Consider the following 16,344-nt stretch of genomic DNA (forward strand, 5'->3'; position numbering starts at 1 on the left):
GCTATAAAAGTGGCTTGGTTCGATTTCTATTTTCATAGTGTTTTGATAGATTCAAACCATTATTAGATGGTTTGGATCACTCTTCTTTTTTTAATTCCTTCTCCTTGTGTCTTCTCTGCGAATGAGATCAGAACTGATAGCCACATGTGAACTTTAGTTTTTCCACCATGACCACAGATATGAAAAGCGAGAAAGGACAGTTCACCCACTGTATTTGTTTCCTTAACCACAGCTGATAGCAACAGGGCTGAGCAGTCCGGGCTTTCTTCAGGCTTTCTTCAACTGACATTTGATTTGCAAGATGCTGCTTAAAATGATGTGGTTTATACTACTAGCTTGCTCTCAGAACTGAGATTGTCTCATAGAACAATTAACCATGTTCCTGAACTAGCCAAGGACGCGGTGCCCACATGAGCATGACTTGGAGTTTTGTGGCTTAAACATTTACAAGGAATGTGCTGGATCTCTTCTGGCATAAAGAACCACAAGCATAACCAAAAAGGAATTGTTTTTTTTCTTGATTGAGCTAGAACTGAAGTAATTATAATGACACATAAAACATTAACCCTGAATAATGTCCTTGTTTTTACTATTAATCTGATGCTGCTGCTATTTTTGCTATTTTTGCCAGTGTTTGCATTACAGTGTCACAGTGGCCGCTTCATCGCAGAGATTAAATGCTAATTTAGACACTGATGTTAAAAGTTAATTCTTCCTTTCTAGAACACAGTAAATTCACTCCTCCTTAGAAATTATCCAGTTTGCTTGAATATCTGTAACCAAGTGATTTCTAGGAATTCACCCTAAGCTGTTCAGCAAAGGGTCCTGGTTTAGTCAATCCAGTGGAAACTGGTTTTGATGCAGTAAAGTATCCTTCTGTTTGACAGCTTCCCTCAGCCAAATGGTTTTGTGAAGACTTAAAGCAACATTTGGGGTTTCTCTGCCTTAATTCTTCCATTGCAGATGTGTTCTTCACCAATCCGACCATGTCATAGCTATTCACTGGAAGTCAAGTGCTTCTAAATGCTAAGCACATTGTGAAACACAAAGAGGAACAGAGAATTAATACTGTGTAACATTAAGACTCTGGGAGCTTTTTATGTCACTCTTTTTATAAGTTATTTGTTCAGGCTAGAAATAAACACTTTTATGAATGTTTCTGAGCTTAAGAGTCCTGTAATTACTCCTGCTTGAGTAATAACTCAGTTTCTAGGTGCTCTAGAAAACATACTGAAAAGCAAAAGAGCATTAGAGTCACTTGTGTACTGAATTTGCCTGTTCTTTTCTTCTAGGTATTTATGGGCCATTGGTAAAAATGTTTGGAAGAGATGGAAGAAACGATTCTTTGTCCTGGTCCAGGTAACAAATTTAACTAGAAGTGCTCTCAAACCACAGCATGAAATATTGAAGTCTTTCCTTTGGGTGGTTTTGGTGCTGTGTGATTGATGCTGAGCTGTGGTTCTGTGTAGGGTGTCTGTTAAGTCATGGGGGTTTTTTTCTGAATGTATACATCTTCTTAAGAATATCTGGTTGAGATCTCTAGCCATGAGTTTCCTGAGGCACATGAATGCTTGGTGAAATGGAGAACCAATTATAGTGAGGAATTAATGAAATGAGGAGGAAGCTCGGTCTGTCTTGGCTGGAGGTACGCGGGTGCAAGTGCTCCCTTTAGACCCTCCAGGTAAAACCTGAGGTCCACTGAAATCTACAGAAGTTTCATCACTGGCCACGTCAGTCAGTATATTGTTCTTGACATTTATCTTGCCTTCACGTTCATTACTGCCTCATTGTCCGCAGCTCTCACTGATCATTTTGCGATGCCTTTCTTCCTTTTTCCCTATTTCTTCTTTTCATTTTTTGCTCTCCCAGTTTCATTAGACAGGGAAACAGGCAGAAGATCTCCTTGTGTCCTAAGGCAATCTGGTCAGTACTTGATGGTTTAGATCTTAATGTGTTCACCTTCCCAAGAGCAGCTGAAACCACTGCACTGGGCAGAGAAGTGTGGGGCCCCAGTTTGAGTAGCTCCATCTTCACAGCAACCTGACAAAGCCACAGAGTTCTCTTGGGTCCATCTTTCTTTCTGGGTTCCTCAGGGTATGTTGTCCCCAGGTATGAGCATCGGTCAGGGTCCTGTAACGAAAGTATCATGGAGATGCTCTGATGGAATAATACAGTATCTCACTGAGATCTTGTGCCAGCACAGGTCCAAAGTGATCAAGTCAGAGGGTGAAATCCTACTGCTGATGAAGCAGATCACAGGTCTGCTGCAGAGGAGCTGGGATTTCACCCATGCATAAGAAAGGAGATGATGTAATCCAGGAGCCCCAGGCTCCACATTTAGGATGGAGCATGCTTGTGTGCTGCCTTTCCTGTGCTGGTAAGGGGAGTCCACACAGTCCATCTTCCACTGTACGCAGCTGGCTTCTATGGTCCTAAATCACCTTGTGTAAACTGGTTAGTTTGTTTGGAGTTAATTATTACTCCAAGTTCAACTGTCTCAGACGCTTAATTGCATTCCCTGTTTTGTCTATCGCTGCCAGCCTCCATAGCACTAAACTATGTGGCAAATAAGTAAATCTATCCTGGAATGTAGTATGTATTTATGTTGTGTGTGAGAAGCCTATATAAGTAGGAGCCTATTTGGAGAGAGCAGTTGAATACCTAGTCCGATAACCAACTATGAGCACATAAACTGTGCTCATTTGTACTCCAGATGGGTCAAAATGTCAACAGAAGTGGGGAAGTTAGTGCAGAGCAGCCACAGGAGATGCCTCTGTCTGCCCAAGCTCTACTTATATTCAGGTAAAAGTGATGGGTTTAGGATCTGTATTAACCATTTCTAGAGGCATCTGGTTTGCAAATGCACCCTCTGTGCAGGGCCTGGCCAGGTCCTTTGTGAGGTATAGTGCTTGGCACCTCACAGGGCAACCCAGTGACTTACATAGCTAGACCACTGGAGGTAAATCCCAAACTGTCTCCTGGGTAAGGAGCAACAGAAGCCATAATGAAGGAAAGGCCTTTTGGAAGCATTATGCTGTGACCTTGTTCTTGGGCAGGGATTGAGGGATTGGTTTTGTCTGTTTCCTTTATTATGTTCTGAAATGAAGTTAAAAGTGCTGTGGCAGTCTGTGATCACCTGCAGAGCAACTACTATCGTTTTTCCCTGAAAGACACTTCATTCCTATTAGACCAGGCTCTTGGTCCCTTTTTCCCTGTGAACAGGGATTCTCCAAAGGGGGAAATCCTCTTTCCTATCATAGCTTCTCCCTTAAATAAATCTGTTGATACTCTTCTGTGCAAGGGTTTGCAGGTTTGGACATGGATTCCCATGTCTCTCTCAAAGAACCTTTCTTCCAGCCATTCTATGTGGTTTTAGTAACTTCTCTAGTTTTCCGTTGCTGTCTGTTCTTCAGCTTGCTAGGGAATTGAATCTCTCAGAGTTATTCCATGTTTTGTCATGTTACTAGGTCTGTATTTGTCACTTGGCATGTAAGAGCAGGATTTGGCCAGAAAAGCAGTTCATTTGAATAAGATGAGCAGACTTTTGCCCCCAGAGAGTCTCTGTAGCCCACCTCAGAAATTCCAGCTACCACTGCAGCTTCTCTGTTATGTTACCGTTTGCTCAACATTTGGTGCAATGTAAAGTGTTCTGCCGTACATCAAATATAAACAAGAAACACTCTCTATGCAGTCCCTCAGATGTAGTTTGAGCATATTGAACATGTCAGCAGGCAATAAAGATGGAATAAAAATACTTTGCTGTCCGTATGTTTGTCATTTGCTTTTCATGCAATGCAAAGGATGGGTGCTGATACGAACAGGGACTGGCAGCAAAGGTGTTGATGTCCGGGATGCTCTGAACTCTGCTAAACCACAGACAGAAAATAACCCCCACAGGAAGGTGAGCTGGCTCCATTATGTAAAGAACAGACAAGGAGCAGCTCCTGTTTTGGGAGCTTGCTCATCTGTACCAGGCTCCTCCTCACAGCAGGGCTGAGAGATGGAGTCCAAAGCATGAAGTACATTTGGGATATAGTGGTCTGGTCAGTCCGTGACACTGCCAGGAGGGCAAGGCTGTATGTTTGGATGGATAATGAAACATTTCCCCTCTGATCGCTTGTCTCTGCCCCTTACCTGTAGGATCTTCTGTTGCAGCTCCTTTCCTCCTCCTGCTCCTGTGTCCTCTCCAGCCTCTCTTTTCCCCATTTCAAACGGGGACATAGCCTCAGTTCCTTCAGTGCTGTTGGGTGGTACTGCTCTGCCTTCTGGTACCAGTGGTTAAGAAATTCATGGTAATACTCAAACTCTTCATAACTGTTTCAACAAGGCACCAAGGTGCCAAACTGCATGGGAGGCACCAAGGAGGAAGGTGTTGATGGCAGTTTGTCTCTTCTGTTGGTGATGCCTCGCCAGTATGAACGGAGGCTTTGCATGCATGTGTGTATAGAAAAAGGAGCTCTGCAGGGAGGGTTTCCACTGCTACTTGGCTTGTGTAAGCCTGGAGAGAAGGGGAAAGGAGCAATGACTGCCTTATAATTTGGGTGGAATAATCCCTCGCACCTTCTGTGTCTGTAGCTGCGAGGGTTGTACAGGAGTGGAGATGATTTGTTTGGGTGTAGTTGGTGAGAGCTGTTCCTTTGTGCCATTTCTACAAGCGGGCCTGACCTCTCCAGCATGTGCATTGCTGGGTGGGCTTGGTTCAGCCCCTTGGAGAAGGTTTGCAGCATGGCATGGCTGGCAGAGCTGGTGCACATGCTCCTCCAGCATGCACCCGTGCGTTCAGAGGGGATGGTTTTCTCTCTCGAATGAATCGCAGTCCTCTCTGCACACTGCCCACCCTTCTCGTAGACACCCTTTGAGATGAGCAGCAGAAGAGCAGAATACTGATTAGATGTAAATTACATGGCAGAGACTCGTTACTTGCCTAATTTTAAATCCTGAGATATGCAGTGTGAAAGTGATGGCAGAATATGGCCCTGAGCTTGGATGGAAATGGTCCGCAGCATCACAAGGGAGGAAAATGCTTCGTAAAGGCAACAGTAATGCCAGTGGCAGTGGTAAGCCAAAGCAATGGAGCAGTTTAGGGCAAAGTTCTCTGTGACTGGTTAGGAAAGAGAATGTACATCCCTCACAGATGTTAGAAGTGTTTCCTAAGTTGCTCTATCAGTTGCCTGAGCAGAGCATACACATTTCAGCCAGTTTGCCAATTGGACCCTTGATTGTACAAACGCTGGGATTTTTGGTAGCTGGCAGAGCTTGTATTAATTCTCTGCAAGGTCTGATGTGCTGTACTGGCAATAAGACTGTTGTTGGTTCTGGTGGGTTTGCTGGGTTTGTGGTAGGAAATATAATGATTCTTAAGGGCAAGTGAATTAATTATGTTGAGATTTCAGACTGAGTCTGTTCTTCCCTTGTCATAACCCCATTTCTGTGCTCTGGCAGCATATGGGAAGTAACACTCCATGGTACCTGGATGACATGTCTGCTGAGTAGCTTGAAGCAGTTTTCAGCTGATTGTGTCTGATGGTGTTTGCAGAAGGTTGTTGGAACCAGATCAAATCTGCAGATTAAAACCAGTTGCAGTGTCTACGCCTGGATCTATTGTTCTAGTGACAGACTCCCTGAACTCATTATAATTTAGACTAACAGTGACAGTTCCTGCTTTTAGCAAAACTCAGCTGACTCGGGATAAAATGAAATGTTCAGGAACTCCAAACAACCAAGAGAATGTGACAATAATTCAGCAAAATTGCAGTGTGCTACACCAGCAGATCTCCACTGTGGTCCTCAAGTCAAGGCAAATGACCTGTAGCTGGTCCCCATAATCATATTAAATCATGTTTTTGGTTAGACCCTTGCTGAGAAATGTGCATAGGTGGTGACTCTAGAGAAACCTTGAGTGTTGATAATAAATACAAACTGCTTGGAGCTGCTGGTTGAAGAGGTGCTTGTTACACCTGGCTATGGTAGGTCCTGCATGTCCCATCCGTACTCACAAGGGGTGGCTTCCCACCAAGCAGCCCTGTCTGAGAAGACACACACCCCTCCTGCTTGAAGGAAGGAGTTAGGACAACTGTTGTGTGCAATTGTTTAGGGCTGAACAGACGTGCCGAGATGCGAGAACTGTTGTTTTCACATTTTCTTCTTTCAGATAGATCGTTTCCTCTGCTCATTTGTGTCAGGAAGGGGCTCGGGAGGCAACGTACAGCTGCAACCAGAGGACAAGAGTCTCCCATCAAAGCGGGAAGCTGTATTACAGCTGGCAGTATCTTAGCACAGTTTCCCTCCCTTGGGACAAAATGCATGCTGTTAATCTAGGAAGGGTCCATTTAAGAATTTAAGCCAAGTGGGGCGGTGTTATGTCAACAGTGAGAAAGGGGGAGGTGAATGACTGAGCTCCGAGTGCGAGGCACGACAGTTAACAGGTTTGAGCAGGATCCTGGGGAAGGCGGTGCTCGCTGGAGCAGGAGTCTCTGGTGGAAAACAAGGACGAAGTCAGGACTGGTTAATACACATCTACTGTGTTTATTAATCATTCGGATTATATAGCTGGTGACAGAATATGGTTGAGTGCCAAGAAAGTCAGATCTAATTTAGCAGCTGGGAATAGTGAACTTTGGCATTTGTCTCCTGCTGTCTGCTTCCCCTTTCCTGTATTTCTTTGTCTTTTTCTCTTTTTTCCCCCACTTTCTTTTCCTTCTGTTCTTTTGTCTCAAATTATTTCTCAAAGCTTTTCCCCTTTTTTTTGTAATGAACCAGCCAGGGCAGCCTTGGATTATTTCCCTTCTTTTAGTTTCACTCAGTTCAGCTTCCTTAGATGCTCCTTTCCTGGCCCTCATTGAGTCCCTGGATGAAATCCCAGCTGCTTTCAGAGTTTGTCCCTCACTGGGCAGAGATTTCTGCTCTGTCTTCCTTCAGCTTCCTCTCTGTATCTGTGTTTTTCCAATTACTCAAACCATTCATCTTGCCCATCCCATCTGCTCGCTCGCTCTCATACTCAGCTACAGTTCAGTGTGAACTCAGCAGGCTGTAAGATTAATTTCTGCTATTAACTGTTTCACTTGTTTGGCCACTTCTAAGCTTCTACAGAAAGCAGGCTTTGTAAAGCACAATATTTCAGAGGACTGGTGAAAGGCAAGCTGCAATCTCCACTTGACCCTACAGTGCTGTTCAGCAGCCAAGCACGATCGTTACATACCGAGCTTTCTAGAATCTCATTTTGTCGGGTTTCGCTTTACCACTGCTTGTGAATGGAAGGAGCCACATCACACTGGTAGCCAGGGCACCGGCTTCTTTCTGAGCCCAAGCAGCAAATGCTTTAGGCAGCAGGATAGGACAGACAGGCTGGTGTGCCAGTCGTTCAAGTCAGTAGCTTGAGTTGTTAAGGTGCAGGCGCTCTGCATGGCACGGTCGGCCCCTTTTCCAGAGGCCATCGATACCTTTTCTCCTCTCTCCAGCCTGATCCTGCCAGTAGGCTCTTGGATAACACTGAGCTCCACACTTGACCTATGTCAGTAGAGAAGTAGGATGTGAGCTCTGATGAGCTCATTGCACTTGGTAGACCCACCTGTAGGTTTGTGTTAGAGGCCTCTTCTAATAATGATGTAGAGCAGCTTCTTCCAAGGAAATATGCAAATGCTAACAAGAGACCAGTTTGCTTCTGTCCCAGGATGGCTCCACTGGAGTCTACTGTCTACAGATCTCTTTTATGACTTCTAATGTGAGAAGTATAAGCTCTGAAATGTCTGTGTTGGTTTCCTTACACCTCTGTTGTGTTGGTATAGTTGGCTTATTGAGAGGGATGAAGAATCTTTCCTGGGTCCAAAGATGAGAGGAATTATTTCATAGAATCCCAGACTGGTTTGGCTTGGAAGGGACCTTAAAGCTCATCCAGTTCCAACCCCTGCCATGGGCAGGGACACCTTCCACTAGAGCAGGTTGCTCCAAGCCCCTGTGTCCAATCTGGCCTTGAACACTGCCAGGGATGGGGCAGCCACAGCTTCTCTGGGCACCCTGTGCCAGCGCCTCAGCACCCTCGTAGTGAGGAATTTCTTCCTAATATCTAATGTGAATCTTTGTTCTTTCAGTTTAAAGCCGTTCCTCTTGTCCTTGTCCCTTTGTACATGAAAAGCCTGAAATTCAGACTTCAGGGTCAGAGAAGAAACGAAACTACTGAATGAATTTTACCTGTTACTATAGAGCATAGAGGAGAAGAAAAACCCATCAGTTGTATTAATGTTTTCAACCAATGTCAGCGCAGGTTAGCACTGACTCACTTCAGGAATGAAATTTACCTCTCAACCCCTGAAGTTCGGGCTGTCTAACACAGAGGAATCAAATCCTCACCGCTGAGATTGGAATCTCCAGCATCTTCCCATAAATAAATCACATTCAAGCGTTTCTCCAGGAGGTGGCAGCAATATACTGCAAGTGGGACTGAACGAGCGGTGCCGGAGCCGTCTGAGCGCTGTACTGTGGGGCACTGGGTTATTTTTAGATTCCTTCGCGTTAATCTTTTTAATTTTTTTTGCCTTTTGCTATGCATTCAAAGTTCACAGCATAGAATATGCACTGGGGTGCTCCTGCTATTGGTCTGTTACTTGTCAATCTTTCGTCAGCGCTGGTAGTTTTAAGGAGGATGCAAGATGCTTAAAGCATCACTTTTAGTCTTAACTCCCACAAATGTGTTAATGATAGAGTTTATTCTTAGGTGGCTTTTGGAGCTGTTCCTGGAGGAAGGCAGGGTGCAGGCAGGGCTGCTGGGAGCAGGCTGGCAGCTAGCAGAAGCCCGTAGAGGGCAGCAGTAAACCGAGCGCGGGCTGGGAGATGCTGTACCAAGAGATGGGTGCCCTGACTTAAATAAATGACATTTTATTAGGAATAGATGCCACCAAAATAGGTGGCTGCGTGTGTATTTGTAGCAGAGAGATTTGTCTGGAGCTTGAAAGCAAAATTCCCCCAGCCCAGGAGAATTCCAGAATCTCCCGTCTTCCAGGATCTCTCCCAACTTCCCCAAAATGACAAGCACGATCCATTGCCACCCACCAGAGTTTTAAAGTTTCCTCCAGAGGTCAAGCAAATGTCCAGACGGATAAAATTACGTCAGGCATCCGGGATGTGACACAACCTTAACAAAGTCATTTGAAATCATTTGACAGTAAATTTCCCCGTGAGTTCCTAGCCCGGGGCATGGAGAATCCTCTCCTCCCTGGATGAGCTTCTCGCCGAGCATCCACATTGCAGCACAGGGAGCAGAGCGGGGTCTTGATGCGGCCTGATGGCCTCCTAAAGGCGATGGGGAGCCTGGCAGAGCCCCCGCAGCTCAGTCGGCTTCCGTCAAGAGCTTGACATTGAATGGATCGTGTCATGCAGATGGTACCTCAGAGGAGTGAGAGCTGCCATTTACAGCACTGATGACAACAACTGCCGAGATCAGTGGGATCTTAAGATTGCTTTAATATGACTGGCACCTAGCAATTTAGCTCACATTGTTTGTGACAGGGTGTCACTCTTGCACTTGTCTGGGGATGAATGATAGAGGGTTTTAAAGCATGGAGCTTCCTCTTTTGGAGGAAATTAAACCGCTGTATGTACTGGTGCGGAGAATGAGATGCCTGCCACAGCAGCGTGTGTGAAGGGAGAGCTTTGCAAAAGCCTGGTACAAAGTTTAGTCTGTCTCGGATGGGCAATGGCCGATGTCAAAATTACCCCACCACCCCCAGCCCCTGTAAACACACCATCAGCGTGCAGCATTTGTAAGCGCTTTGGGTTGCCTTGTGATCACCCGGTGCCATCTTAGCTTTGTGGTTTTCTTCAGGTTAGTCAATATACATTTGCTATGTGCAGCTACCGGGAGAAAAAAGCTGAACCTCAAGAGCTGCTGCAGCTCGACGGATACACTGTGGACTACACCGACCCGCAGCCAGGTATGGGGCTGATGGCTTGCTGCTGGTGCTCGCCATGCTGCGTATGGCTCCTACGTGGGGCTCTACCCCTTCTCTCCATCCCTGCTTGCAGCTGAACTGTGATAAGCTTTACTCTGAATATCTTTGTGTTTGGACTCATCATTAGCTGTGCATGACTTTACGTGGTCTTCAGGAACTGGGCTAGGAGCTGCACTAGAGGAGAGAAAGATTCATCTCTTCTGGGGAGCCTAAGTGGATTAGATGCTTAAATCGCAATGAAATTTGATTGTGAACTAAATGCTCAAATCAGGGAATGATCCTAACCTGTGCCTTCAGATTATATTCCTTAAATAAAGGGTTAGCAGCTATGCCTGTCTTTATTGTAACAAATACTCACGGGACTAAACCAGCATTTTTGCCTGCCCCATTTTGTCTCTGATGGATATGGGTGAGTGGAAGGGGCAGGGACAGAAAGCCCCCTGGTACCTGGAGGTACCTGTTGAGTGGTGAGACCCTTCTTCAAGTGGAGGAGCACCACGTTTCCTGTATTTCAGTGGGGCAACATGTTGAGCAAGGTGATCCTCACCATGCCCTGGATAATGGTAACCCCAGAGGAGATGAAAGACCACAGTAGGTTGGTTGTCAAGACCTTTATTCCAGGTTAATTCTCATATTAGGGCAGTGAGAAGATGGGAGCTGAATCAGGGCCAAGACAGAAATAACCACATCACCCAAGCACCTTCTGTGCAGTGTCAGCATAAATACACTTGGTCTAATGGGAAACTCCCACCACATCCTCTCCAGCCCCATTTTTAATGGGGCTCCAGTGGTACAACTCACGTGGGACCTGCACAGACAGGGCTGTACATGAGAGAAACAATTAACCCCATATGCTGGGGCATGCTTTAATAGTTGTGATGCAGGGTGCTACCTGGGGACCTGGTGGGCTGTCTTGCAGGTGAGTTTGGGGAACGGAATGAGCTCAGCTGGGAGCAGTGTGGGGCTGGCTGAGGAGGTGCCAGGGGCAGTGGTGGGGTGGGAAGTAGGTCGAGATCCCCTTGATGGCCTCAAAACCTGCAAAACTCCATCACTGCTTCCTCTCCTGCCAGGTTTGGAGGGCGGCAGAGCATTCTTCAACGCTGTGAAGGAAGGAGACACGGTGATTTTTGCAAGTGACGATGAGCAGGACCGTATCCTGTGGGTCCAAGCCATGTACCGAGCCACCGGCCAGTCTCACAAACCTGTGCCGCCTACCCAAGTGCAAAAGCTAAATGCTAAAGGAGGGAATGTACCCCAGCTAGACGCCCCGATCTCTCAATTTTGTAAGTAAATAAGTTCTCCTAGAGAGCAGAAGTCTTTGATGGGAAGATTTTCTGCACTGATGTAGATCAGTTTTTGCGCACGTGTTTCTGACTCCAAAGTGCAATTTTTGTTATCATTAAGCTGCTTTTTACATCAGTGGATCCGGTTGAACTGTGTGTTTAGCACAACCAAACCCAAGAAACAAAATTCCTCGGGGAGCTCATCAATGAGTGTTTTAAAGTGCAATACTTGATGGAGGAGAGGCTGGGATCTGAGAGCCTGAGACCCAGCTTGCTTTCCGCAGACACGTGTTTCACCCCCACACAATCAACTGCACACCCAGATCAGAGCGATTCATTAGCGCCATTAGCTGTCTATCAAACACATCACGTGCTCAGAACTACAGGTGCAAATCTTGCAAGTATGAAATGCACACACAAAAAGAGGTCTCCTGTTGAATATTCAACTGTAGGAAAGCATATGGTATTTTTAACAGGTTGCTTTGCAGGCCAGTTAGATGTGAATTTAAAGCAATCATCTTTTAAGTCGTAGCTATGCTGCATGTCCTGTGCAGTGATACCCAGTTTGCTTAATTTGAAATTTAGAGCGATTTCTTTTGTCTTGCAAATGTAATTTGATTATAAACCACACGAATGCCTCCTCGCTCAATTTTCCTGAAGGTCTCCATCACACGTCTGGAGCCCCTTTGTTGTGTAACATGCAGCAGTTCTGGCTAGTTTCAGGAAAATATAAGAATTAGTATCATTAAATGTAAGTAAAATAAGGGAAAAGTGGTGAATATTAGCAAATTCTTTGAGTTAAATCAGATTTTAATATTTAAAGTAGTCTCTGTAAAGCTGTTATGGAGTATTTTGTTGTAATGAACCCAGAATATCTGGCCCTTGTTTATCAATATCATTTGACTGTCTTTTATATTGGCTTAGTTTCTTCATGTCACTATAGAAAATAACACTGCAAGACATACACCTGTACTGTCACTGTTACAGCAGAAAACCTCTGCTTGCTGCTGCTTTGTTGTTGTATTCTGTATCCTCCACGTGCTTGCGTATTTTGGACTCCCTTCTGCCTTGCATTGCTGCTGCTGTGGGTGAGATGTAGCGTGATGCAGCGTGGTGAACGTAAAGCCAGTATTTTCATTGCAGTGACCCTCATCCTCTTCATCCCAGTAATGTCACTGACTTTGGGGGTGCAAGGAGTAAAGGATTGGGGTCGGGAAGGAAGGACACCTCTCAGAAAGCCAAAATGGGATGAAGGAATTGGTCTCTTGTAAGTGGGATGTTTACTGGCTGTGATTAGCCTCTAGATCAGGCTGGATTGTGCTGACCTGAGAGTGCTCCCAGGGACTGTACGAGCCTCTGCCCAAAGTGTTTAGTCAATGAGTTCTTGGAAATAACAGGCACAGCTCCTTCTACTGCTGTTTTTTTACATGCTAAAGCCTTCAAAGTGTATCAAGGGAGAGCAGTAGAGGGATGCTGCTGTGGCTCCCTCCTCTAACAAGTCGTGCTAAAGGATGCTCTTAACTGTGTGATTGGTGCTTTTTGCTTGTCCCAGCATCATCCCTGTGGATTCAGATGAGAGCAGGGAGAGAACATCAAGCTAGGGAATCACCTTTCCCTCCAGTCTTCTCCCATCCCTGCAGACGTCAGGCCTGGAGGATTTTTCTGCTGGGTAAATTCCTGATGTTCGTGGAGTTCTCACTTTGCCAGACCCCTCTGTGGGGTCAGGTGAAGGGTCCCTTTCCCCAACCACATTGCACAGCAGCAGCTGTAGCAAAGTCTGCCAGGAGTTCGGGGAGGGAAAGGGGATACCTGAGGCCATGGACCTTCAGGTGTGTTGTCCCCATGCACAGCCAAGTGCTGTGTGCATGGGGACAACTGAACTCCTTGCTTACGTTATGTGGGATGGAGAAGGGGCAGCTGGCTTGTCCTGGTCTTTGCGAGGGAGCGGCGAAGTCAGTGGCTGAGCCCCTCTCTGCACCTAACCCCAGCCCAGTACATTGAGTGAAGAATTGTGCTGCTCGTGGTCCTGCAGACAGCACCAGCCTGGCTGTGCTCAGAGGTAGAGAAATGCCACAGATTTGACCTTGTTTTTTCCATTTTGCTCACCTGCCGGGAAGCAGGGATCCCTCATCTCTCCTTCTGGTGAAAACAGCAGAGATTTCACTCCCTGGTCCCTCCAGGGCATCTGAGGGGTCAGCATCTGACCTCAGTTTCACTTATTCTCATGCCAATACCAGTTCCAAATCCATATCATTCAGCTTTTTTTATGCCACCACCCTTTCTCCATCCACATAAGCTGTGGGCAGCTTCAGGCTCCCGTTTTTGCTGCAAGCACCAGTAAACCCTCCTGGTTGTGTCATGCCCAAGCCTGGATGGGGGAAACCAGTCAGCTCATCAGTCTGATGATGACTTGCTACTTCAGCATCCTCTGGGCTAGGGGGTTTTGTCCTTGGTCTTCCTTCCTCCTCCTCCCTTGGATGTAGATCCCTCTGTCAGCTCTCTATGCACAGGACCTTCACCTAGAAGAAGAGGAGGAGGGCAGCATGCTATAGCACACCTTCATCTCAACAGCAAAGGCTACTCATTTTCCATATTTCAACATTTGTATGTAGCAATGCTCATTGCAAAAGTCATTGGACGCAGCAGTTAAAGAATCAGAAGCAGAAGTGAGTCATGCATGCCACACATGATGGAGTCTTAAGTGCACAAATACATATCTCGGCTCCTTCAGTCTTGAAATTTAAACATATCAAGTATTGCATTTTTAAAAGGGTTTTGGTTTGTTATTGGGTTTTTTTGGCTTGGGTTTTGTTTGGTTTTTTTTTTTTTGCTTTGGGGTTTTGTGGGGGATATTTTTTGCCTGCAGAAAGGTAAGGACTTCTGCGAGACATTTTATTCCTGTACATTTCTCTCTATACCCGTCATGTTTTTTGTGCTTATTAGAGGCTGTGGTGAATGAGGATGTGCAAAGAAGTAAATGTTAGGCCATTTGATGAGTAACTGTTGTTCTAGCTTTCATGTTGTAGCAGTCCGAGATGGCACATGCATGCACATGCAGAGAAAATCCAGCCCACCGCTCCCATGGTGGAGCTGTCTGTTAAACAGAAACTTGAGAAGAACGTATTTTGCTGTTGGGAGAAACAGTGAATTCATTCGGTTCCCACCTCTTTCTGGCTTAGTAAATACAAACTTTGAGCAGCACTCAAATTCTGATCCTGATAGCAGCATTTGAGTTGGAAGTGAACAGACAGCTCCGAACCAGGGTGGAGTTTATTTTATTTGCAATTTAAGTACTAAAAAAAGAAAAATAGATCCTGCTATTCATTGATTTCTGTATGACTCTACAATTCCTTTTATGTGGGTGAACAATACCTGTTAGAGTGAAAAGTTTTGCTTTTTTTTGTTTTGCTACAATTTAATAGAACGACTCCATTCACGCAAAGCTGTGCTGTTCTCCAATGTTCGCATTATCAAAGAAAAAACCCAAAACTGTTCTTGTTTACTGTTGGAATCATGCACAGTATTATAGTCAATAACGCTGCCAACGCATATTACACCTTTTGGCAATATTTAAGCTTCATAAAAGTGGTCACTTGTCTGAAAGCACCAATCTTTGTTCGTTCTGTGTTAGTGATGCATCCAACAAAATTCCCGAACATGCTTCAACGTTCTGTTCTGTTTTTTTCTTAATCTCTTTTCTTTTCCACATGAAAGATTGGTCCATACTTGTTTTACGTATCACTTGTGGCTATATTTCATTTCTTAATGTCCGTTTATATTTAATGACTGTTAATCACACCATATATAAAGAGTTGGTCGTTTTGAGAATGTGTAATGATTTGTTCCCCCATAATACGTAGCGAGGTTTATTGAGCTGCTTAAGAATTTTTTCAGCTGTAAGTGGTTTTTATTTCGTTGGTTGGTTTGATTTTTCTTTTAAGTTTCCTTTTTTTCTTTCCATTCTTTGCTTGAACCCAAATATTTAGCTGCTAGGTTAGGGCTCCTGTCTGCTTTCCTGAGCCTTGTTGCTAGTCTTTATGTTATTCTGGTTTGTTCCTTCTTACCCTGCTAACTTCTAGCTGGACTCAAGGGTAAGTGCTTCCCTGTAGCTAGCACAGCTCAGATAATCGGAGTAGATTATCTGACGTATGCAATGTGCTTTTTTTTTTTCTTTCTCTTAAATCTTTCTCATGTTTAGATTTTGTAGTACAAACTTTCCATGTTATTTTCCTGAATTGAGGTTTGAAATGTAAGTTTCCATACTGAAATTGGGATGCATGTGATGTTTGCATAATTGCCTTCTCTCCCTGGCTTTCACATTGGCATCAAGTGATCCTCTTAGTAAAGCCAATCATTAACATTTCTATTTTTCATTCCAAGATGTAAATATTAATTAACATCACAATAAAACTGTCAATAATACCTTCTTTTGTTTCATGGAATTTACATCTAGTTGACTGCTTCCTGCCTGAAAACAGATCGTTTTGCACTCTGACAATATCCTTTCTCTCCGTGCCGATGATTAGCTTGGTGCAGCGCACCAGCATGCGGGGCTTAACCATGCACACCTCAAAGCATAGAAAGGTAGGGCAGGAGACCCCAAGAAACCTAGATGAGGTGCAGGACTCCACCGGAGCCCCCCCAAAAACCCCTCTGCACATGCCTTGTGAAAACAAGCCTGAGTCATCGAGGTTTGATAGTTCTTTCTCTCCTAAACTCAGTAGGGGATAATCTCAGCAGCAAGCAGCAGCACTCTGGGTCAGGTTTGGAGATGATGACCCTCTCCAACTTAAATCCATTAGTCACAGAGGGGTGCTGCTGTTCCCTAAATTATCATTCATTAATGTTTTAGCGTGGGTCTCAATAGCCAAAGCAATGCTTGCTAAAGAATAACCCAGGGGAATTATTAATTTACCTTTTCCCACTGGAATACCTACTTTGAAAAAGATAAAAGCCCAAACTGGTGCTGTAAAAGAGCTTCTCCTTAGTCTTTGTTCACCCTTAAAAACACCCGGTACAAATCCCTTATTGGTGTTAAAAGCTGCTTCTCTAATACCTGGTGAGTGCCTGCTTTCCTTAGGAGGGAATAGCATCAGTGGGTCATGAGAGCTGGCAAA

General features: G+C 45.0%; 1 protein-coding gene across 1 annotated transcript in view; it reads left to right on the top strand.

Moving 5' to 3' along the window:
- CADPS (Ca++-dependent secretion activator) overlaps positions 1-16,344 on the top strand; it is a gene marked incomplete at both ends in the record, with an annotated part of 149,784 nt that overhangs the window by 62,389 nt on the left and 71,051 nt on the right. The window contains 3 exons of the mRNA XM_010015858.1: positions 1,293-1,359; positions 9,818-9,926; positions 11,015-11,227. Of these exons, the coding sequence (XP_010014160.1) occupies positions 1,293-1,359; positions 9,818-9,926; positions 11,015-11,227 (389 nt within the window). The remainder of the gene's footprint in view (positions 1-1,292; positions 1,360-9,817; positions 9,927-11,014; positions 11,228-16,344) is intronic.

This window comes from Nestor notabilis, unplaced genomic scaffold (genome assembly GCF_000696875.1).
Source record: "Nestor notabilis isolate BGI_N333 unplaced genomic scaffold, ASM69687v1 scaffold5876, whole genome shotgun sequence".
Lineage (NCBI taxonomy): Eukaryota > Metazoa > Chordata > Aves > Psittaciformes > Psittacidae > Nestor > Nestor notabilis.